This window comes from Conger conger, chromosome 4 (genome assembly GCF_963514075.1).
Source record: "Conger conger chromosome 4, fConCon1.1, whole genome shotgun sequence".
NCBI lineage: Eukaryota > Metazoa > Chordata > Actinopteri > Anguilliformes > Congridae > Conger > Conger conger.
This window is the reverse complement of record NC_083763.1, coordinates 7,167,445-7,192,654: the sequence shown is the minus strand read 5'-3', so window position 1 is coordinate 7,192,654 and position 25,210 is coordinate 7,167,445. Positions and strand designations below refer to the sequence as shown.

The 25,210-nt window shown below is 43.3% G+C and overlaps 1 protein-coding gene across 3 annotated transcripts; it reads right to left on the bottom strand.

Annotated features, from left to right (window-relative positions):
• Nucleotides 1-1,437: 1,437 nt before the first annotated feature.
• On the bottom strand, nt 1,438-24,696 carry dazap1 (DAZ associated protein 1). Of its 3 annotated transcripts, none has more exons than XM_061238463.1 (13): nt 24,561-24,696; nt 22,170-22,210; nt 17,502-17,668; nt 17,020-17,085; nt 16,455-16,562; nt 15,437-15,485; nt 11,582-11,664; nt 8,469-8,622; nt 7,511-7,540; nt 6,191-6,343; nt 5,888-6,055; nt 4,912-4,951; nt 1,438-2,355 (listed from the first exon to the last, which is right to left on the bottom strand). In XM_061238463.1, exons 1-13 carry the CDS (start codon nt 24,590-24,592, stop codon nt 2,307-2,309), a joined length of 1,140 nt encoding a protein of 379 aa, XP_061094447.1. In that variant the 5' UTR covers nt 24,593-24,696; the 3' UTR covers nt 1,438-2,306. The 3 variants fall into 3 exon arrangements, with proteins under 3 accessions (XP_061094447.1, XP_061094448.1, XP_061094446.1); XM_061238464.1 differs by lacking the exon at nt 4,912-4,951 and adding an exon at nt 4,060-4,149; XM_061238462.1 differs by lacking the exon at nt 4,912-4,951.
• Nucleotides 24,697-25,210: the final 514 nt, after the last annotated feature.

The following is a 25,210-nucleotide window of genomic DNA, read 5'->3' as shown; positions in this document are numbered from 1 at the left end:
CTACACCGGGGATCGAACCACTGACCTTGCGTGTCCCAGTCATTTAACTTAACCACTACGCTACAGGCCACCCTGTTGCAATGTTAATTCCATTAAGCTATAAGGTAAAGAACACACATTTTCAAAAGACGAGACAACTTGAATGGAATGGAAGAGCAATTATTCTTTACCAACACAGAAGGAATAACTTTCAGAGATATTTGTCAAAGGAAATGGATACATTCAAAGTTTGGTCTTCCTGGAATAAATTACATATAGCGGTGTATCCAAATGTTTTCTCAATGATGGAAACCAAAAACTAAAATATACTTTATGTCAATGTGCAGAATAAATGTATATTTCTTAGGCCTAATGGTAACAAGGGGTTGAAAATCTTTCTTATTGAAGATACTTGCAACAGGATCATGATGTTAATTACAAACTGTGTGTTGGATGCAACGTTATGTTTATTGAACACGCCAGGATAGTATTAACAGGAAATTGCGTAAAGTGTTTTATGGGAATGGCAGTTTAATTTAAAAAGCCCCATTTTACTGCTCATTTTATGGTTCAGTTCTGACCACCTTTGTCCACACACCTGTAGACAGAACATTTAACATTGGTTCTTTAAAAGGTTTATGCTGGTAAAATGTTTATTTTGCCAAACCAAGAAATTAAATTCCCTTAACCACAAATCATGGCTGGGCTTGTCTGTAAAGAAACCTTTCATGAGCACTGTCTAAACCAGGGGTCGGCAACCCTGGTCCTGGAGAGCCGCAGGGTGTGCTGGCTTTCGTCTCCACCTTAAAATAAGCAGCCGATTCAGACCCAAGAAACCAGGTGAGGGGAGTTAACTGTGTAATCAACGGCTTTCATTGATCAATTAATGCCAAGTAACAACGAAAGCCAGCACACCCTGCGGCTCTCCAGGACCACGGTTGCCGACCCCTGGTCTAAACAATGCAAGGTCCAGGCATTTTCAGATTCTCAGTGGGGGAAAACACACAGGGACAGATCCCACCTACAGGCGATATTAAACAACCATCCCAATTTAAAACACAGGGGGGTGCCAATGGTCTAATATAGACACACTTTATGGGTTTTCAGAGAGATGGTGCGGTCTTGAACGCCTTGTTCAGTTTAAACCTTTGTATTTGGAAAAAACTGAAAATGGAAATAACCAGCATATTTTTCCTCAAAACATAACCAAGTTATTTAAACTCCTTTTATTTTTAAAGTCATTTGTGCTATATGAATGGAATCTCTATCATTCAGTCAATTAAAGCACCGCAGACTCCCCCTTCCATTAAATAATCAGCCCCTGCAACATTTAGGCCAAGTGCAAATCAAACCAGCAGTGTCTGTCACGTCGATGTTAGACTACTCCTGCCCTCAACATACTTTCACATCCATAAGGAGATAAAGTCGGAAAAAGAATAGTGAACGCTACAACAGAAATGAACTTACATATATTTTTTCTTTTTTCTTTTTTATTTGAAATGGATTTTCCATTCTGTTTTGTATAAGTGCAAAATGCACTAAAACAGCCACCTGAGGGGAATCTACATCTTTAAATAAAAAAAACAAGCAAAGCGTACATTTTATAGTACAAAATTCTCTTTAAAAAATTGCACAGTTTAATTGTATAATATATATTTCTACTTTTAAACTTAAATCTTAAAACAAATGTGAAAAGGCTCAGAAAGTAAAAAAAAAAAAAAAAAAAAAAAAAAAGAATTCACAAAATGAAAAATAAAAACCTGAAGTACAATTCTTTTTCCCTAGAATTAAAGCTGAAGAGAAACTGGAGACCCTGTGTCATTTTATATATATAGCATATTTTATCTGTGCCGACATTTGACCACAGTCAAAATCTATTGCAAAATAGTTCATAAATAGTTCTCCATAAAACACATGGAAAAGTCCACAAAAAGATTTCGTCATTAAGGTTCTTCAAAAGTCTGCCTTTTATATTGCGTGACTCCGTGTTCGTGTGTGTGTGCTTTTTTGCGTGTGTGTGTATGTATGTATGTGTGTGTGTGCGAGTGTGTGGGTGAGTGTCAGTGAGAGTGTGTGTGTGTGTGTGTGTGTGTGTGTGCGTCTCTGTTCAGTTAACCATCACACCAGAAATCCAGTTTTGCTCGTGAACAGAATGGATATTTCCCTGACTGTTGGGTGCTGCGTTCCGGTGCAGGTGGGGGTCTCAGCGCCGGTACGGGTGGAAGCCCTGTACGTTGTGGTTCTGTCCGCGGCCGAAGGTGCTGGCTGTGGGCTGGGGCCCCGCCGGAGCTTGTGCTGTGGGGGCCCCGTACGAAGGGGTCTGCTGGCTAGGGTCTGCAAACGTCTGCCCAAACCCACTCAGGTCCTGCCCATAGCCTGTTTGACACCAGGGGAGGAGGGCGCATGTCAGAAATACTAAGAACCAGAAAATGTTCACTTAACAACCACCAAGGACAGCACAAAACCTAATTGACTAATTACGTCAATCAGGATATTAACTCCCACAAACTGTTCCTAGGAACTTGGCATCCTTAATAGGTACATGATATCAGTAATACAGAATGGTACTGATAAACCCAATGTCAATGTATTACTGTTATCGTGTCCGTAATCATGAGGACAGGAGAGGTCCAGTAATGATTTATCCATATCAGTTACACATTGTCATTCCCCTTTTAAAACCAATGCACTCCAGATTGAGCGTCTCTTTAATCAGTTACAGGTTCTCCAATGCTTATTTCAACAAGGTGCAAACAATTGTTTCAGACTCAAAAAGTATTCTCAAAATCCTGTGTGCATTGGTCATAATAAGGATAAAAAGTGAGAGTTTATAATGACCTGAGAACAAACCCACCACATATTGTAAGACAGACCACTACTGATTATGACCAAATCATATACAGATAAAATAAACATGGGATGAGAACTGGTGTGGACCATCAAACAGAAAAAAAACACAAAAAATGAAAATATTGTTTTAGGTTGAGCAGATCTACAGGCTGTAAGCACACACGCATTCCCGAATCAGACACTGGATGGCACCGTCTCCCTGGAAACAGCGGAATCTCACAGGCCGGGGAAGTGTTTGGAGGCGTCACAGAGCAGGACTAACACAGGTCATTTCCATACCCCCAGCAAGTCACTCAAAGGCCATGCAAAGCAAAATTACATTTGACTGAAATGCTGGGACCATTTGCATTTGTTTTCTTAGTAAATCAAACATTTGGAGCCAAGCAGTCCCTTTACAAAGGCTGGGAATAATGTGACTAGCTAACGGGGCTTGACCAACACTGAAATTCAATTTAGAAATATGACACGAGTACAATGTCTTATACATTGCAGGTATAATTTCATCCACCAATCTTGAGAAAATTACGAGCTGAAATCAGAAGAGGTATCTCAAAAACATAAAGTATAAGAAACATGGACACCCTAAAAACCCAATGAATGAATTGCCTACAAGTTCTACGAACGCAGAACTCGTGCAATGACTAGGAGGGAAATACGTCAATGTGAAACCAAAGTGGAGAGTGAGACATACACATTCATGACAATTAGATCATCCTTTTACCAGCGAAGCAATGCAAAGAGGGGACGCAGACAGGTTGGAGGAAGCGGATTTTATGTGTATAATAAACTACAGCTATTGCAGGAGCAGAGACCTCCAGCAGATCTCTGCTTTCTCACCAGGCTTGCACCTAAAACTGCCTTTTTTTCCCTTCTACCCTAAACAAATTTGGCATTAGACTCAAGTTTTATTTTTATTTTTATTACAGTCGCACATATTAATTTCCATTGATGAGTTGTGAGAACCATGGCTTCAATTATATTTCAAGGGCTTCAATTAATCAAACTAAATGGTGTTATCTCCATCACCTGGCTTGTATCCCAACAGACTAGATAGCTGTACTTTAGTATACTATGAGAAAAACGGAATGTGTGTACATACTATATATGATTCACAAAATATACGCATGTACACACAAGAACGGAGACTTAAGCAACAAAAATAAAGGTCTTACATAACTGTAGCTTAATCCGCTAATTGTTGTGGTTGTAAAAGGCAATACTCACACCTACCTGCACTATATCCCTGCTCATCCTGACCATAACTGTGAGAAGGACGCGTGGGTCCGTAGGCAGAGGGGTCCTGAGGATAGCTACCCAAGCCTATTAGGGAGACGAGGAGACCAGGTTGACTAAACCCAGAGAGAGCCTACTTTAGCACAAAGGTATCTACGGGAGAGCTGTCCCAACTCAGCACACCCAGGTCACTGGAGGACTCTCTGGACACTCTACGCGTCCTCACGCTTCCTGAAACCCTCTACTCCGTCTGACTGCTCTGAGACTAAAATATCTGACCCATAAAGTGATCCATCTGCAATCAAACAAAAAACAAAATAAAGTGAGCCGCTCTTCCCCCTGGGCGACGGAAGGCCGCTTGTTCCGAACGCGCAGCCAAGCCCGATGACGCACAGCCGGATGGAAGCGCAGCAGAAGCACACAGCACACCGAGCGAGACACAGCCAGTCACACTCCCGTCTGTACCGCCAGATGTGGGGGGGGGGGGGGGGCTTCAGACACACCGAGCGAGACACAGCCAGTCACTCTCCCGTCTGTACCGCGAGATGTGGGGGGGGCTTCAGACACACCGAGCCAGACAGAGCCAGTCACACAACCCGTCGGTACTGCGAGATGTAGGGGGGCTAGCAGCACACTGAGCCAGACAGAGCCAGTCACACTCCCGTCTGTACTGTGAGATGTAGGGGGGGCTAGTCAGCCGACAGGAAGTCTGCAGGGGGCCAGACTGCAGGTATGAACAAACCAGAATCCCCTTATTTATCAGTGCCATGGGCTTCTGCAGCCCCAGAATAGAGCCCCTCAGCAGGGGCGCTCATTTACACTGCGTGTCCCACAGACTGGGCTGCGTACCTGGCTGTATCTCCAGAGATCCCAGCGTGGGGGAAATGCACTGCAGTGTGAGGGCACATAGGATGAGAAAGAGTTTTACAGAGGAACACAGACTGAACCTCCAACAGCAAGCGGCACAATGGGGGGAGGGGGGGGGAGGGAGGGGAGTTCTGTTCATATTCACAGTGCCTCAGCTGGAGAAAGCTCTGAGAGACTGCACTGCCAACACACAAACAGATTCATAGGCTGTGGCAGTGTGAGAAAACCCTTAATCCAAATCTTTAGGTTACATATTCATTAGGAATCTTGACAGCACATCTCTATTGGGAATCAATTCCTATATATCTTTGAACTAGGCACGCGTTTTGAAATGCTATGTATAAGACATGTTAAAGAAAAAGCTATCCAGATAAAATAAATATCCTTACTTTTTTTCATTCTGGTTTATTCACCTCTTATATGGCTGAAGTGAGAAAATTGTTGAAACTGGTTCAGCTGCAGAGTCACATGCTTGGCTTACACACTGTGACACATTCCTCCAGCTTTCTCCAAAACCCTGTGATTTACAGCACAGTCTGGACGAGATATATCTGCAGTAGCAACCAATCCTCCCCTCCCCTTCAAAACAACATCGCAAGGGAGGATGATCTAATTCCAACCTACCATCAGTTACCTGTCCGGGGCACCAGGGGCCTGGAAATCCTGAAAAGGTAATACTGAGTGCAGGATGTAGGGGTGACCTCTACAGCGTCTTCATAGGCCGATGGGCAAGCTAGCGTGTGATGTCATCGAATTAAGGCTTTCGAATTTACAAAGCGACAAGAAGCTGGATGATACCAGCTGCAAGCCCCCCCGTGAGTGTGCGGCTGGGTCTTCACGAGCTACGGCTGGGGAGAGATCAACTCAGAGAGTGGGTGAGCGGGGCCCAGCGGACGCGGGACCAGGGGACCCGACAGGGCCGGGGGGCGGGGCCTGCGTGGCGGCTGTGACTACCTACCGTACTGGCTGTAGGGGAAGTCGGGCTGCCCCGCGGGGGCCTTGCTCAAGTCCTGAGTCGGGGGGGTGGCCGGAGCGAACCCCAGGGGCCCCGTGCCAGGCGTGGTGGGAGGGGGAGGCACTCCTGGCGGGGCGAACTGCTCACCTTGAGGGGTACCAAAACTGTACCCTAAAACACACACACACGCACGCACACAGACACAAAGGAGAGGCTGAAACTGAATTCGTTCGGTCTCGTGGGACAGACCGTAAAGCGGTTTGGCTCGTCGCACATCCGAGACGTACGGCACGTGCTCCTACTAACCAAATTGGGGGGGTGTGGCGTACCCCTGCTGTGGATATCCCTGAGGTGGCCCGAAGCCGGCTGTGGGGGTGGCCGTGACCAGGAACGCGTTGAAGGGCGAGGGGGGCTGGGCGGGGGCTCCTCGGCTGGCAGGCAGGGGGGGGCCGTAGCCTCCTGAGGGGTCAAGAGGTCACAGGTGTGACACCTGCCGTTCTCAGACTGGGCTTGGTAGGTCGGTTAGAAACATAACAATAACACGGTGAAGAACCTCTTTATCATCACTATCTGCTTAATTAACAGAGATTTAAAACTATTTTGGAGGTATTTTGTAAGTAATCTTGTTTGAGTAGGTCTTTTGTCTTGGTGGGCAAGGGTTAGAAACTAGTTAATCGAATTGTTAGTTAATCATTACCGGTAAACGATAAGTTATTGACACATTACTGTGAATACCGCCGAATAAAACAGCCATAAGCACTATGCTGTGAATGAAGTACTAAGTACCAAGCACACAGTAGGTAATAACTGACATGGACATAAATGTTTTTTACTACAGAAAGGAGATCATATCAGCATCTTGCTGTGGGAGGACTGAGTTCCAAGAGCTGCGTAAGTTCTGGCTACCTCGCGTCTGTTAAATATAGCATGTGAGACTTGTTTAGTAAATCGCCGTGTGAAATGGGCGGGCAGTGCGCTGTTCGCTTCCCAAGATGATGAAACCTGTGAGGAATGCTCAGTAATCTCTGCCAAGCCTTTCCATTGATTAAAAGAGGGCACCTGATTTCAGCTTGGAGTTCAGCTTGGACTCCGCAAAGTGACAGAAACTGCAACACAGATACTAACCCACAACTCTCAGAATCTACAGAGATTTTCAGCAGCGCTATCTGGACATTGCTGCAATGCCGGGTCCATCAATATACTTTATCGCGCATGCCGTGCTTGGGAGTCGCACAGAATCCAAGCGATTTATTTTCAGCCTTGTGTGTGACTGAATTAAAGAAGGAATGTAAATGGTAATGTGACTCCAGCAGCGAGATATTTTCCAGTGAGAAATCCGAGACCTGGGGACATTGCCCCGACACAGGAAACGTTAAAGCTCATAGTTCTCATTGTTTCCGCAGGTTAATTGGCAGCCTGTTCTCTGTTGTAAGTCACACTTCTGATGTTATGGATTTGTAAGCCAGTCTAATCCAGTAAACACGATCACACAGTTTAAGAGTGTTTGCTTGTGAACGATAATGGCACACTACTGATTTACACAACCTTCACTCCAGTGAGATACTGCAACAGACTGCAACAGCAGCAATGGAATATCTTGATAAAATGCTAAATGACAGGACATACCTATTGGCTGGCCTGTGGACACCCAAACTCCTAGAAAGACGAAAAAGAGATTGATTAAATTTGGACACAAACATACAAAAACAGGATAACGCTTCCTTTTGCAGGCCCCCAAGTGCTAGGTATTTACCAGGTAAATATGTGGTAAGAATGGCAGGTAATTACCCCTTGTAAATACTAAGAAAATAGGAACACCTCATCACCTCAACACTGCAATTTAGTTTGAATGTGTACTTACTTGGAATTTAGATAATACTTTCTTGAAACACCTATTTTAGAAAGTATTGTTTAATTTCGTGAGATATTTTTTTACCCAATTATGTGCAATTCTGACCACATAGTTACCTGGTGAATACCTAGATCTCAGGGGACTGTAAAAGCATGCGTTTACCCACAACAGAACTCAATGCCCACATGCTAAAAGATCCCGAATTTGCTGGGAAAATAGTACAGAGGACGAACCCTCGTCATTGACAAGACTGATCCAGAGACTCAGGGGGGAAAGTCCTAAAAGAGGAGCAATCCTCTCATGACAGCCAAAAAAAAAATTAACAGCAAAACTGTATATCACACTTTGGAGCTGTTATTTGATGACAAATCATTGCTGAAACGGAGGTTGTTCATTACTCATTTTAAAAGGGATAATTTAATGTGTTCCTGAACTGGGGGGAATATGGGGCGACATGGCTCAGGCAGTAAGAGCAGTCGTCTGGCAGTCGGAGGGTTGTCGGTTCGATCCTCCGCCCGGGCTGTGTGGAAGTGGCCCTGAGCAAGACACCGAACCCCTAAATGCTCCTGACAAGCTGGTCGGTGCCTTGCATGGCAGCCAATCACTGTTTGTGTGTGAGTGTGCGTATGAATGGGTGAATGAGAAGCATCGCCTTTATCCAAAGCGCTGTATAAATGCCAACCATTTACCATTTGAACTGTGAGCCTGGGGCCACGCCCCCTCTCAACTCACCCTGAGGCCCATAGCTCTGCTGCCAGGCCGGGGCCGGTGGCGCCGACCAGCCATTGGCTGTGCTCAAGATGCCCCTATGTCCCCATTGGCTGGCTCCAGGCTGGCCGGGCCCAGGGGCCTTGCTGTCCCTTGGCTCCGCCTTCTTCACTTCCACCTAGAGATGGGACAAGGAGGAGGCATTTCGCAAGACAAACCTGAACGGCTGAAGTGCTTCCCTACCAGACCGTACTCATAAGGAGCATTACTCTTAACGCTTTAAGGAGCTTAAAAGGATATTTCTTTTTTTTTTTAAGTTTTAGGACTTATTTGGGCCTATATATTGTATCTATAATAAAGTTTAGAAATATTGATGCTAATACATTCTAGTTTACAAAAATATATGTTTCTCAGGTACTCAAAATTGTTTAAAAATAGAGAAATTGTACACTTAAGGCGACTGCGAAATGACTTTTATTCATAATTGGCATCAAGAAATATATACGCATTAAGGACAAATCCAGTTTTGATCGTGTTAAAGGTGAAGGCATTAAATGTGAAAATGTGCTTTTCCATTTTTTTGTTTGTTTCTTTTTAAATATCTACCTGAGAAACATAGAATTCCTTATCCTTTCTGTTCTTTGGTGCCTTGGCCCTTTTGTTTTATTTTGATAAAAGCAGCTAATGGAAGATCAAGACTTACCTTTCCCAGGCTAACGCTTAAAGAATCTCAATTTTATTTAACTTGGAATAGAATGTCAGAGAGGAGTGGATGTGGTAAGAAGACCGTAAATCTAACAGAACAATACAAAGTAGACATGCAGATAATACAAATGGACAAAGTCGTAAGTCAAATTAGATGAATCTTCATACTGTGTCTGATAAGAGAAAAGTATGCTACTGAGGGGATTACCACCGTCCAAAATGTTTAGATTTTAGATTAGATTTTGTCTTGGAACAGAAATTAGGTGCAGTTTATGAGGGTGAATGCCAATCAACCTACCACTGAAGAGGTTAATTCCGCTTTTTAGTTTCGCAAGGGTTACGAACAAGAGACTAAACTGGGGTGAGCTCTAAAATACTTATTTATGAACAACCACTTGCTGTTTCAGTCACATAAACACCACCGGTTTACCAGAACGGCCACAGGGAGGGGCAGTTTGGGGGACGCGGGACGGAAATAGACTCTAAAGAGGGTAAGTTATTGGGGTCACCTTCAGCGAGAGGGAAAAGTGCTCGCAGTATTCTGCTCTACTTGAAAGTAGTTTAAAGCAGCGACACTTTCTTTGCCTCGCCTCTTCCTTCTCTGTCGACCTAATTAGCAACACATGCTTCAGCCCCAGCCTGCGGCCCGCAGCACCGCTACCTGTGCCCACTCCCCAGGGCATCATGGGATACGAGTGATGGATTCCAGGACTTGCGAGCGCTCCCCCACCCTCTCCGCCCTCCCCACGACACCCGAGTTGGGATTTGCAACACAGTTTGATGTGCTCTAGTTTCTAATTTTGTAACTTATCGTCCCCACACCCCTCAAGTACCCAGCTCCAGGTAATGTCAAATCAAGAACAATGGCTCAGGTAGGCCGGACCGGTCTCCTTCTGGAAAGCAGGACACTGCCAAGGAGACTGCAGGTATAAAAGTAGGACTCCAATGAAGGGTTTTAAGAGAGGTGCGCATTCGATTTTTTAAAAGATTAAATCACATTTTAGTTACAGTTACATTACATTACATTACTATTATCTCCTTAAACAATATGTACATTAACCGGGGTATTAGGTTTGAAAAACTAAAGGAACGCAAGTGGAAAACCAAACAAATAATGTGTGGCGCAAGAATCTGGAGGACACATATATGTCGCAAGCATTCTCAAATCTTTTCCTCAAGGTGGGTTATCTGTTGTGAAGAGGTGGTGTTGCATAACACCACAAAAAACATTGCTGGTAGACCAGTAACTTCAGACACAGAGGTGAGAGGCGAGACCAAGAAAGAATCAATGTGTTAACCATTTAGCTGCTAAACGCGCAACACACACCAGCATATCAAAGCTGACCAGGCGAACCACATTTTAAACGGTTACTATAATTACAGGACTGACTCCAGATTAACCTCCAGCCCTAACTGAGGAAGAGTCAGACAGGTGCTAGTATGCTCAGCACACACCAATCCAAACGCACACTGCACTGCAGATGGTGAGAATTTGATAATTATCCACCCCAGGAAATATGTTTTTTTTTTTTTTAGATCAACATGACCCCCCCCCATCCCCGCCAATCCATTTTACAGTCGACTGACACAGTATGGAGACTCCACAACAGAGGTCACTTAATTGAGATTTTTCTTTGGCATTTTAAAAACACAACATTTTGTTAAATCGTTTTTTTCTTTTTTTTTGTAGTTTTTTTTTTTAAAGAACTCAAACAGTAAGTGACCTGGCAAAGAGAAAACACAAAGGAAATGAAAAGAATGAAAAACCAAAGAGTGACCAGTCCTTTAGGAGGTTTCTGTATGTTCAACCCAAACTCAACTTCCAAGTTCTCCCCCCCACTCCCGTCTCAATATCAGCACCGTGTTTGCCTTTATGACAGGAATTAAAGGCATGACATCATTTTACATCCTAAAGGAGTGGTTCGGTTAAACCAAGCCTTGGGCGACTACAGAGGTTTAATCTAATAAAGATTAAATGCGAAGAAACCAAGAAAATTCCGAGAAAATCCTTGGTCACTTATGGTTGACTATTTTAGACGATTCACAATTTTAACAGCCACTTTTAAGCCACAGATTATGGCAGTGTGTATCCATTATAAAGCATTTGTAATTTGGATCATGGCTACAAAAAACATTTTCCCCTACGAATTGGAAAGGGAGCCATTACCATTACTGAATAGACCAGCAGGGAGGGGGGAAAAAACCCACCACAAAACAACCACATTTGTGGAGCAGTTTATCAAAAGAACGAAAGCTTTAACTTTGTTCTGTATGGATTTATCTGAACTTTACTTGTCAGCAGACGCACCAAACTGATTGGCGGCCCCTGGAATTAGTGCTGTGTAGAAAGGCACCAGCTTCTCAACCAGAAACTCATCATCGCCCAAGCCTCGGTCTCATCTTAAGGGTAAAATAAAACTACAACTACACACTTTTTTGCCCATGATGTCGTGAAAATGCATGTTGACAGCCTGGTCCACTGATTGTTCGGCCTCGAAAGTAATAAATCCAAAACCTAGCCAACGACCAAGAGTGAATGAAGGCAGCAGGGCTTTGTGACAACACAAGATGAAGAACAGTATCGGGGCGACCCAAGGGGCTCCGTCAAGACAGGGCTAGAGGAGCCTGGGGTTCGGATAACGTTGCGGGTCGGCAGCGCAACTGCAAAAACAACATTTCCTTTTGTGGATGATTAATTGTTTATCGAGTTGAACCGTCTCCAGTGTGAGCGGACAGCAACATAAAAAAGCTAATTAGCCCCGTGATATTTAAACTTTTAACTTCCCCCCATGGTCTTATCCGAACCCCACCTTGATATTTCCCCCTTGGTATATTTGCTTTGCAGCAAATGCTGACAGCAGCCATTGTTAATGCATAACAAAAAATGGTCAACCAAAAACTGTACAATGTCTAAAGCTTCCTCCCAGCTTCCCCAACAACTTTCATTTGGGCAAGCCAAGATGAGCTCATAATGGAAAATTAAGAAATCGCTTACAATAAACAACACAAAGATATAGGCCAAAATGTTTTTTCTCCAAATCAATTTAGTCACATCAGCATTGAAAAATGATAACTATAAAAGATGCCATCATTAAGGGGTGTACACAAAGTCTTCTTTACAAAATGAAAAAGAACATTTGGGGGGAAAAGTGCGCAAAAAAGAAAAGAGCCAAAAATGTATATGCAAGCTGCACAGAAATAGAACATAGATGGGGTGTATGAAACAATTTCACATAAAAGCACGGGACAGAGAAAGTGGAAATACTGTTGACGCCGGCAGAAAATATGAAACCATAGCTACTCTCCATAAAAACGCTAACTAATGCAAACTATAAACACACAATAATAGAGTGTGGAACCTTTGTGAAAGCAAAAAAAAAAAAATAATAAAAAAATTAAAAAAAACGACCGAGAAAGGACCCATTTGGAGTGTCCCTAAAGCCTTTCTATGCAAAGCAGTGAGATTTGTCACCTCTCACGACAAAACGTCTGTCCAATGGAAAGATCTCAGGTGAGACACCTGTGCCGCCAGCACTGCCCAAATAAGGGGAGGGGGGCAGCATAAGCTTTGTGCGGTACAGCCACAGAGCAGCTGTTAATAATCAGCGTCAGTATCCCCGAGTGAGGCCGTGTAATTACCATCAATTAGGGGACAAATGTATTTCTCTCCTGGTGAGCCAGCACTGAGAACCACCACAGCCCGACCTTGAGCGTGCGGCAGCTAAATCCAGCTAAAAAAGCATGACGTTTCAGGGGGTCTCAGACCATGAAACGGGACATCATCGTTCCCTATTCAAAACTGGAGTGAAGATGATGAAGAAAATGCACCGCTTATTAATGTTGCCGGTCTACAGCTAACCTACAGTCTTATGAACTTCTTTAAATGTTAGCCCTACCATCGCAATGCTCGATGTGGAACAAGCGATCCAGGTAAACGGCACTGGAAAGTACTTGCTAGAACTTGTTAGACGCCACAGAAGTGAACCAGTTTAATTTGATCCAAAAAAAAAGATTTTGAAGCAGAAGTAGGTTGCGAGATCATCTTCACTTGGGGGACCTAACCCGATTTCAATCAAGTGTCTTCTGGGACGAAGGGATTTGATATTTCCTATATTAAGTTGCATATTCCCTGAAGCCTGATCTACTTGAAATACCAGGCACTAAAGTACCATACTTGAAATACCATGCAATATGAGCGTACTAACCTCAATCTACAAGTTTAACTATGCTTAAATGTCCAGGGAAACATTCAAATTTCAGTAAAATACAAATCCAACACTAGTTGCACAGCAATAGCGAAATCACTGTGTATTCAAGATTATATTTTATATTGTGTTTTAGAAATGAAAATATCCTAATATATGCAGATCTACTATATTTAGCAATATTTTAGCTGGGTTACGGCTGACAACAGATAAATGACCAATACGAGCAAAAAAGAATAACTTTGTTTACACACCAAAATGATGGCATTACCAGCCCAGCCCCCGTTCCTACAGTGTTACTGGCCTGTACCTCTGTGGTACAACTTAGTACAAAACAACCTAGAGGAGAAAAGACAAATCTTAAGAGACACCGTTAATCACACTCAAACAATTCACAGGGAAAGAGACAGAAAAAGAAAGATAGAGAAAGGGCTTACTTACAGAAGTACTTTAACTTTTAAATACGTGAATACACTTAATACGTCATTTAGATTGTCAAGAGTTAAAAGAAACTAATTAAAATAAACAAATAAAACTTATTCAATTGTTAATGTAAAAATGAGGTTTCATTAAAAAAAACAAAAAAAAAAAAACACTACACAATGCATCACATGGGATTCTTAAATTGAACTATAACTAGAGAAATTCAGATGACAAACTATTCCTTTGACTTTGCCCCAAAGAGATCAGTTGATTAAAAGTTGAACAAGTAAAAACGGCGTTCAACGGTGAAGGGAATCATCGACTATGTCAGCATTAAGTAGGACAAGCCCTGAGAAGCCAGAGAGCTGCCCTGAGAAACCTAAAGCACGCAGCCAAACGAAAAAAGGTAATCCAAGCAGACTCCAATAATGAAATACATAAATGCTCTTGTCCTCTAACTGTACTCCGAAATAATGGCATTCAAATTCCCCAGATTATATGCAAGCGTGATAAACTGAACCAACACATTTAAAATTAACCACTCTTCTCCATACGTGTCAAGTAACTGAACAATTTTAACATATGCAGTTAACCTTAGAAGAGTTTCTTTATAATAGTCTCAATTCTGAAAAGGTAGCACAAAATGAACCAATGTACTGTAACGTATAACAGATCGGCCAAATACAAGCCAATATAGCCAAGAGGCCTTCCAAGACCATTCTGACGAAAATATACAAACATATTCTCAAAGCATATCCTCCCTTGCGAGACTGGGAAAACGCATCAGAAAATGGTTCTCTCACACAAAGCCATGGGCAGAAACTGCAGACTATGGGCTGTGTGGCGATGCTGTGGGTTTACTGCTCCCCATGTGAGTCTCATCGCATGAGGAACACACACCGCAGCATCGATGACGTGGGTGAGTGAGTGAGTGAGTGAGTGGGTGGGTGGGTGGGTGTGTGTGTGTGTGTGTGTGTGTGTGTGTGTGTGTGTGTGTGTGAGTGAGTGTGTGAGTGAGTGTGTGAGTGAGTGTGTGAGTGTGTGAGTGAGTGGGTGTGTGAGTGAGTGAGTGAGTGGGTGTGTGAGTGAGTGAGTGTGTGAGTGAGCGTGTGAGTGAGCGTGTGAGTGTGTGAGCGAGTGTGAATGAGTGTGTGAGCGTGTGAGTGAGCATGTAAGCGAGTGTGAGTGAGTGTGTGAGTGAGTGAGTAAGCGAGTGTGAGTGAGTGAGTGAGTGAGTGAGGGTGCGAGTGAGCTAGTGTGAGTGAGTGAGTGAGTGAGTGAGTGAGTGAGTGAGTGTGAGTGTGTGAGTGTGTGAGTGAGTGAGTGAGTGAGTGAGTGAGTGAGTGAGTGTGTGAGTGTGTGTGAGTGAGTGAGTGAGTGAGTGAGTGAGTGAGTGTGTGGTTGTGTGTGTGTGTTGTGTGTGTGTGTGTGTGTGTGTGTGTTGTGTGTGTGTGTGTGTGTGTGTGTGTGTTTGTGTGTGTGTGTGTGTGTGAGAGAGAGTGTGAGTGGTGAGCGTGACGTGTCCCAGCAGGGCACCATATGGCAAATCATAATAACAATCGGTGGGGTTTTGGATGCGGCCTTGGTCTTTGGGTCGGAATAGTTTGTCATAAGATTGCAGGCGGGGAGTTACGGAAGGAAAACTGGATCAGCTTTTACCTCGCGGCCTCTGTTTCTCCGCATCATAGATCATTACCACTTCTGTTACCTATAACCAGACAAGCAGGGAGGCAGGAGCAATGTTATTCACAGCAGAGTACACACACTCACACTTCTGTTACCTATAACCAGACAAGCAGGGAGGCAGGAGCAATGTTATTCACAGCAGAGTACACACACTCACACTTCTGTTACCTATAACCAGACAAGCAGGGAGGCAGGAGCAATGTTATTCACAGCAGAGTACGACAGATGACAAACACACACTCTCACACACTCTCACACACTCTCACACACTCTCACACACTCTCACACACTCTCACACACTCTCACACACTCTCACACAGACACATTACCACTGAGGACACGCTCAAAGGCACACATGGATGGACACATGCAGCGACAGACGCAGGGACAGACAGGGACAGACACAGACAGACATAGACACGCTCGGAACCCGCAATGCACCCAAAATTGCCATGCTTGGACAGCACATTTATATCATTATCTTTAGCATAAGGAGGGTATCATTCATAGTCCAAGGGGGAACAAATGTGATTCATCATGACATTTCATGTTATTTAGCTGACGATTTCATCCAAAGCAACTTGCAGTTGATTGGACTAAGCAGGGGACAATCCCCCACTGGAGCAATGCAGGGTTATTGGCCTTACTCAAGGGCCCAACAGCTGTGCGGATTTTATCATGGCTACACCAAGGATTGAACCGCCAACCCTGCAGGTCCCAGTCACGTATCTTAACCACTACGTTACAGGTTGCCCGAAGCCAAATGGTTAAGGTGCTTGACTTGGACCCGCAAGGTTGGTGGTTCAAGAGCCACAATAAGATCAGTGCCAGGGTAAAACTGAACGCACAAAACATTTTTCTGTTTTTCTTTGCCATTTCCTGCATCGCCGTTTCCTCCCTGCATACTGTCACTCACTCTCTCTCTCTCTCTCTCTCTCTCTCGCATTGAATCAAAAGCTTCAGATTCTGGCCAAAACTCCACACAACTCACCACTCCAAATCTACTGAAATAGTCCCTGAGTTCAGGCTCGCCACAGTTGTGAGGGATCCCGCCAACAAATATTTTCTTGGATTTATTGCTGTCACTTTTGCTTCCCTTCTGCAAAAACATAATAAAAAGGGAAAAAATATCACAAGACTTGACAAGATTGAGGGTTGAAAAATTCACAAGTTTCGCATTTCCAAGATGTGGTTTAATTGGAAAAATAAGATAAGCATTAACGAGACGGATACTTTTCTCCCGACCCAGAGGGAGAATGATTAACACACAGCTACAGACTACGTATCTACTTTTTCTTCCGCCTCCCTTTCTGCTAAACACAATTTCAGAGCTGAGCCACCTTCAAAGCGGTCTTAAAAATGATTACTTCAAAGTTGTCAACATTTTCATCGCAAAGTGCCTGACACACTGGTTATTAGATTTACAGTGGCACGCAGTGGGAAAGCATGAAAACAGGAGTGTGGTGGCTCTGAAACGCAACGGTCTGGGCCAGCCCGTTCCTCAGAACGACTGCGTCCATATTCCTCCCGCCGCCCAAATAAAAGCCGGGCCTTACCCAGCCATCTTTTGATCGTGTCTTTTCAGGCTGCATTCCCCGTGGGGTGCATGGCTTTGGGTCAATCTGATGGCGAAAGAGAAAATGTTTGGCACCACGTTAGTCAAATTCATCCATTTCAAGAAATATACATTTTAAACACAGATTAAGGCAGTGAAACCCACAGCTGAACAATTCTTCATAAGGCATCACACTTAAATTAAATTCTAAAAATGCCACCGAGATGCACTTACTATGTATCGAATGCTTTAGTTTTTTGTATTTTGCATTTATTCCAATGTAATGAAAAACAAACACATTAATATGACTGGAAATGTGCATAATGTATCTTTAAATGAAAGCTCCTTGAAGTACAACGGTGCAAAAATTCTAGGTGGCCTCACTGCATAATAGTACAGTAACTGTATAGTAAAGTTATAGTCCAGTAAGTGTATAGTTATAGTAATAGTGTAGTAAGGTAGTTAGATAGTGCAGACACTCACATTTCTACCATCCAGGTTATGAGGTTTTGTCTCTAGCACTGTCCGCACACAGTTGGGGTCTTTGAACTTCACAAACCCAAAGCCGCGCGACTGATTTGTAGTCTTGTCTTTCATAATGACGCAGTCCACCACTTCCCCATACTGGGAGAAATAGTTTCGTAATGTCTCTGGTAGGAAAGAGGACATCGGTATTAGTCAAATTATACAGGATTAACAAGAGGGAGCATTGTCCCCGTTCAGTGTTCTCAAGCACAAGTTTAATTTTCCATTCAGAAGCTGGCCATCGTAAAATAGAAGTCTATGCTGCCTGAGTTTGATTTTGTTCTGGCTAAATTTGTGAACAACATGAGAACCGTTCCGACCCGGAGTATGTGCAATACACGTCCAAGATCCATAATCTGAGCCGGAAGGTTTATTCGTCTCAGAATCACACGCCCCACCATGACGATCACTACAAACTGCTCAGGGAGAGTAGGGTGCATGGCTGCAGTACCTGAAGCCTTGCACACGCCACACAGCGACCAGGTTTACTTTCTGGGGCTCGTGTCAGGGAGGAAGCCACTCCACCACATTCATTATGGTCAGGCAGATGCAGGCCACATACGGTGTCATGCATAAATGTGGGACGATCTAGGCGAGATGTGATGTGGTGGGATAGAACACCATCGCTGCTGTATTTTACTGTAAAAGAGCCATTTAAACAAGCAGGACTAATGTTGTACTTTATGACATCACAACTATATGCTCAATAGCATATGTCTAGCTATAGGAATTTGTAGTTTCTCTCTTGAGGCAATCAACCAAGTTGAATGGTGTGTCAAAAGGCACTCGACCAATGGTAAATGGGAAATGGTTGGCATTTATATAGCGCCTTTATCCAAAGCGCTGTACAATTGATGCTTCCCATTCACCCATTCATACACACACTCACACACCAACGGCGATTGGCTGCCATGCAAGGTGCCAATCAGGGCAACCTTCCTGCTTAGTCCCTCCTGCAACCCTCCGACTGCCAGACGACTGCTCTTACTGCCTGAGCCATGTCGCCACCAAGTTGAGTTTAATTCTGCAGAACAATTAAATGAAAGAAACTAAAGGCCTTCAGTATATGCTGGTGTCAGGCATCTACAACCAAGCACTAATATGTCAATATTGGCCAACTTAAATATTTTGAATCAATCTAATGAATATTAACCCCATTTTGGAATGATACATGGAACAATTAGGAAACCACAAAATGTAGAGATGCAAGAATTACACACGTGGTGTAGCACCGATAAGACCAGACCAACGACAAGGATTACAAAGTTTCTCTGCAATACGCAGGTGTCATGCAGAAAGCAGAACCTGCAGACAGAACCCTGTAGTCAATCTGCAGGTCCGCAGACACGGTGCACGCCGTGTGGCGCAGCGTGGAGGCTAGTTCTCACCCCGAGACGCAGAGATAATGCCTGACAACATTTCCAGCAGCTGGCCGACGACGCGGCGTGCTGCCACTGATAAATAACAGATTCTCAGGCACGCTCTCTCGGTCTGTAAGCACGCTGTCATCACAGCCACCGAGAGAGAAAGCGGTCTCGTGTCAGCCCCCACTCTCCCCATCCCAGGGACACTAAAAACACGTTTCGCTGCATTAAAACGCAGACCTCTCAAACAGCGTTTGGACAGAGCTAGGTAGCAGCGGGTAAGTTGTAGCCGGCTGCAGGCCTTTCAGTTTGTGCATGTTGGCGTGAATCCGCCCGCAACGGCAGAGAATGCCGCAACAAAGGGACGGGTCTGCAGTTACAGTCAGGCATTCCAAACTGGGAAATAAAAAGATTGTTCACTGGGCTGTACTAAAAGTGCTTCTGTTTTGCCCTGCCTTGCTGAGCTTGGATCAGCTCCCCCCCCCCCCCCCCCCCACCCAAGTCATTACAATCTCTGAAATGAGCTCATGAGCGGGGAGCATAGGGATATTAAGCAACTAGGCTATACGTTTCTGCCATTTTTCACACAGATATGTAAGAATACAGGGCGAGGACTAGAAAACTTCTCCTGGTACAGATGATATGCCACACGACCCGTTTAGTGCTCCTGACCGGACTAGTCACCATATGTAAAATGAATATTGCGGGTACATTACAAATACTCAAAACTTGCATCAGTGAACACGCACTTCAGTTGAAAGAAATGCTAAACCTAAATAGTAATCTAAAAATAGAAGTCAATGTATGACCTCAATTCTGCTGCATGACACCAGGACTGCAGTAGTGAAGGTGATCCTACACATGTCTGTATTGTAATTCGTACTTGTATCTAATGCGTTAAATTTAAAGCCAAAGCCCTTTTTACAGTTTCTTTCCATGTTGGCTCTCTTTTCTTGGTTTTAAGGTCAGTCCTTGGTCGTCATTTACATTTCCAAGAACAACGGTTGTGGACTGGAGTCTGAAATGAGAAATTATCTTCTTTTTTTTCTGTCCATTTTCTTGCAGGCCCCATGAAATGCCTGACCTTTATTGGCCTTGATTTGCCGTGTATTTCAGTGTATGCCCCTTCTGAATGTCACTCGGTTGTTCGATTCGGTCTTGTAACCGTGTCGTTATTTTGCTTTGGAACATTACGTGTTTTTCAAAATGTCTAAATGAAATACACTGATGTCGTGTAAGAACTGCTTTGGTACTATAATGCGCGATATAAATAAATATGACGAACACCAATAAAAGATAATATTCTGATGAACGTGCCTGTGAGTAGGCTAGATAAAAATGAACATTTCTGAATCGGTTTCATTACGCCACATGGGCACGTAGGTAATTATCACTGTAATAATCAGGGCAATCAGTCAGTGTATTCCCACTGTGTTCTCGGTCTGCTGAGAAATTTCGGAAAACGGGAGAAACCGTCCTCAGCAGTGACCTAAAAGCACTGCTACCATTAAACATTGAAGTCAACGTACTATGCTAAACAACAACGGACTATGCAAAACATTATTCAAACATACCATTTTAAAGGGTTCTTGGGGAGGGCCATTTGCTAACTGATACAGGGGTGCTGGGAGGCATGGTCAGTTTTAAAGATCGACACCTATAACACGTTGAAAGCAAAACCCTTTGTTAATGTCTGCAGTGACGGTCTATTCGAGCACGACACACTCTCAGAAATAAAGATACGAAAAGCGCCTAAAAAGGTTTAAAAAACAAAAAATTTAAAAAAATGCTTGTCACTGAGGTGGCACCCAATAGCGACATAAAACTGTACCCCTAGCCAGCGATATAGAACTCATTTGTACGGGAAAACATAAATGTTCAGGGCACAGTTGGGGAAATGTGATCCTGGAAGAACAAAAAATGTACCTCCGCTGTCACTTCATTTCTGAGAGTGTACTACTTTATTAATGTGGGGGCGGTGAGTATATATTGAGTTTTGAGTATACTTGTCCACTGTGCGCTCAACTTACACGGCTACACTGCTGAAGGTGAAAAGGGACACTATTGCCTTTAAAAACGTTTATTTAAGCAGCTCCCGGACAACTCACAATAAAACTACTATTTTGTCAGCCCTGGTTTCGGCAGCCCACGAATTCATAGAGTAAGGTGATTCACATGTGAAAGTGGAGGCTCAGCTAAATTCACAAGGCATTTTCGTCCTCTACACCGTTCAAATAACACCCATCTGTATCCTGGAGGGCAGAAGGACACAGGTTTCAGCACACAACTTCACAGCATGGGGAGGACTGATAATTGCTTGGCTCGTCATTAAAAGCCCCAGGGAGGCACCATGAAAATAAGGTCTGCAGTGACTAGTGATCTTGACTTGAGAAAACACGGTGTACAGAGTGAAATAAAAGCAGCGCAGCGAAGCGAAGCTGGCCAAGCGTGGCGCGATGCAGACACTGGCCCCGGATGCCTGTGAGCTACAGACGTACCCGTTGTCCTCATCACGGTGTAAAAGAAAGGCCAAGTCACCACATGAATGTCAATTTAAAGTAACTGGACAAAAGTCCAGCCCATAATTTTACAATACATTATTGGCATTTTGGCAGACGCTCTTATCCAGAGCGACGTACAGTTGATTAGACTAAGCAGGAGACAATCTTCCCCTGGAGCAATGCAGGGTTAAGGGCCTTGCTCAAGGGCCCAACGGCTGTGCGGATTTTATTGTGGCTACACCGGGATTAGAACCACCAACCTTGCGTGCCCCAGACATTTACCTTAACCACTACGCTACCGGCCGCCCAATAATTCAATTTTGTCACCAAATCCCCATCCAAAATTAAATTAAAAACAAAGTTGCACTTGGCCCAAATCTTAGCCGCATAATGTAAAAATATCCATTTCCTAACAGAACCCAATGCACATTTTCTTGTGTGAGCAGGTAACAATAGGAAGGTAAGGGATAACTGTAAAATGACAAGCAATAAGGTGCAATAAAAACTCAAGGAACCAAGAACAGCAAATATCTTAGTATGCAGAACATGCGTGATGAGGATATTCAAATATTCGGCAACTTTCTTGGGGGAAAAGAATATGACGTTTTTTGGCTACATTCTGCACCCGATGCAGAAAAGAAAATGAAAGCAAATGCGTATGTGAATATCTGCTAGTAGCACAGAAAGCTGGAGTCCCAGAAGATAAGCTACCCAACAGGACTGCTTATGTTAAGGTGTGACAGTGGCAGTCAGAAACTTACCCTGCGTGGTACTCCAGTCCAGGCCACCCACAAAGAGCTTCCTAAAAAGAGAAAATTTACGTCTATGGAGTGCAGAGTAAACGTGACCAAGACACTTGTTTTGAGTATGCCTCATTAACAAAAATAAAATCGTGGGTAGCATATGCAGAATTTTTTTTTTTTTTATCTGATAGATGCAATACATATACATTTGTACTGTGAAAACAGGAGGTTTACATGTATACATTTTTTTATGTGCAGTTTAAACCGATTTTATATCAACAAACACACCCACACACACATCAATTCATCTTCAACAACATGAGTATCTGGATAACTCTGGATACTTTGTGCTTAATACAGCCTCTGCTCAATACTTTATCCATTACAAGATAAATTTACAGGACAGTTCGAAAGCAAAGATATCCAGTCAATAATTGCACGAATACAGATACTTAACTCTGTGCATGGCATAATTAGTGAAGCTTGTAATGCAATAGTTGTAGACTGAGAATGCGTTCGTAATATATTTTAAGTAAACTGGCTTAGAGGAACTTCAGACAAATTGCAATTCCCTGATTCCAGTGTAAATGTTAATTTCATAATTTGACTAAATTGCACAGAGGTGGAACGCTACATAGAGGGCTCGTCTGGGATAATGTTTGAGAAAAGGCAAACATCTCGACTTTTCGACAGCGTTTTCGCAGAACGCACTATATTAGCGATGACAGACGCCAGCTAACGTGATATTTCGATTTCATTATCGTTTGGAAAATTGTAAAACAGTATTGGATTAGGCACTACAGTGCAATATGGTCACAGTGGGAAAGCACACTTACGAAATCATAGTAATACCTGGCGAGCTGGCAATCCATCCAGCTAACAGCAACAAACAAGTCGCTTGTAATGAATTGGCCGGAGTCAAAATCGCATGAATGTACCCAAGGTGATATCGAGCCACGTTCCATCGAGCGCGAACCAACATCCCGTTTAAAGGAAAACTAATTTGCCCTTTCCCTACCTAATCATGACCGAGCTGGCAAGGATAGCTTGTCTTGAGGTAGAACAATAAATGTCTTGTCTAAAAAAAATCTTGCCACGTCTCCGCCGTGTAACACTGGCCATCGTTTGATGTAGGTGCGTTTAACGTTTGCTATCCAACCATGGAACAGACTGATCTTTGAGAACTTGACTTTAACATAAAAGGGTGTATATATTCTTTAGAGTGAGTTTATCGGGTCTTCAATTCATGGCAGCTAGCTAGCTGGCTATCAAAAAACAAGCTTTCCACGCCAAGACTATCCGCCAGTCTGCTTGAACAGATAGCACCAACTCCTGTCATTATTCTCTAGGCTAGCTACACGAGCTAACGCAAGCTAGCTATCAAGTGCTTACACATCAACCTAGACTCCCTGCATTTGTATTAGCGCATGTATTCCTAGTACCTAAGCAATCTATCTAAATCGTTTCACTACCTATTAATTACGCCGTGTGCAAACATACTGTCACAAAACTGTCACTTGTTTTTGAACGAGTACAAATGTCAAACGGACGCTGTTCGTTACAATGTAACGTATGCTAGCAAACATTAGCCAACAAGCAATGTCGTTAGAATTTGCACTCTGTATTGATGCATCTAACGTTATCCGATAGAAACAATTGCATTGCTCCAGTTTATCTGAGAGTATCACTAGCTGGCCATCTGGAGTCTCAGCCTTTTGCTGGGTTGCATGTAGCTAGCTAGCTAGCTAACTAACACTCCGGCAAAACATCTTTCCAGCGCTTCCTGGCGACATTAAATAGCCAAGCCAACCGTATCATCCGAACTAGCTGCTTGCTAACTAGCTAAATTGATCAGTTTGAGTTTTCTTGTGCTTAAAAAGTTATCTAGCAAGCTAAACCTGAACTTGGAAAGTCAACAAACTAGCTAGCAAACAATACAGTCTATGTAATTGGTATATGGCAGTCAGTTAAACAACCATAATACTATCTAGCTCATACAAACACTTTCGCTTAGAGCTAGAAGTTAGCTTTCCTGTTAGTCTGCCTCAGAGTTGGACTATGTGGTTAGCTAGCTAGCATAGTCTAAATGAGTGTTACGTCAAGTTGTTACTTTCAAGTTCAGCACATTGACAGTTCCATATCACACCTCTAAACAACACAAATTGAATATTTTTCACGACGTGGGGGCTTAAAATTTAAGCACCACAATATTTAACATCAAAATTTAACTAGCTCTAGATAGTCAGCTAAAGTTAGCTCGCTAATTACTGGATGCCCGTTTAACCGAGCAAAATACCGAGGCTTCTACGCAGGCCGGTAACAACTTTACACTGAATTAACAGCTTGCAATTAGCACAGCTAGTAACTGCTCCTTTACTTTAAATTATTTCGTGGAATATCACTTCTTACCCGATTTCGTCCCCGGCTAAGTTGCTATTCATTTCTGCGGCTGGTGTTCTGCGGACTGTGATGTGTGTAGCTACCGGTCTGCTGGTGGTATTGCCTCTGCAACTAGCCACCCCGGGAAGGTCACTCCGCTCCAGGTTCAAACTGAATCTGCGCAACAACGACGTGATGCCACGGGGTCCCCCTGCAGGGGGTAAAACGTCAACAAAACGAACTGTTGACTTATGGGACTTGTAGTCAATGTTTGCTATCCTTCATGGCGGAGTTCACTTTGTGGGTACAGTATTTTTTTTCAGTTTAAGTGCACGAACCCGTCTATTTGATTTTCACTAATCAAATTAATTAAAATAAGTTTTTATACTGTGTATAAGAAGTGATTGAGCACGGCAGTTTCAGGATGCATGTATGCACCATAGGAAACAGTTGCAACCAGAAGCATTATTTAATTTCTTTCCAACCTTATTTTTTTAAAGAATACCCTGCTGAAAAAAAAAACTTGACTAAGCTGGTCTACCAGCATAGCTATTTTATTGTTATTTAATTTCGTATTAATTTATATCTGGTAGTAAAGAAAACTAGCAGTCCTACTGGCCTTGAGGAACAGATTAGAGTATTCCTGATCTAGAATGCCCTTCTGCTCACATAAATCTGCC

Coding starts and splice junctions, on each gene's coding strand:
- dazap1 (XM_061238464.1), bottom strand. CDS start 24,592: ATGAATAGCAACTTAGCCGGGGACGAAATCGG. Junction 8,623..11,581: donor ACGACATCATGGGCAAAAAA/GTGTGTAGTTGT, acceptor TCCCATCTCTAG/GTGGAAGTGAAGAAGGCGGA. Junction 6,344..7,510: donor GTCCACAGGCCAGCCAATAG/GTATGTCCTGTC, acceptor TTGACCCCTCAG/GAGGCTACGGCCCCCCCCTG.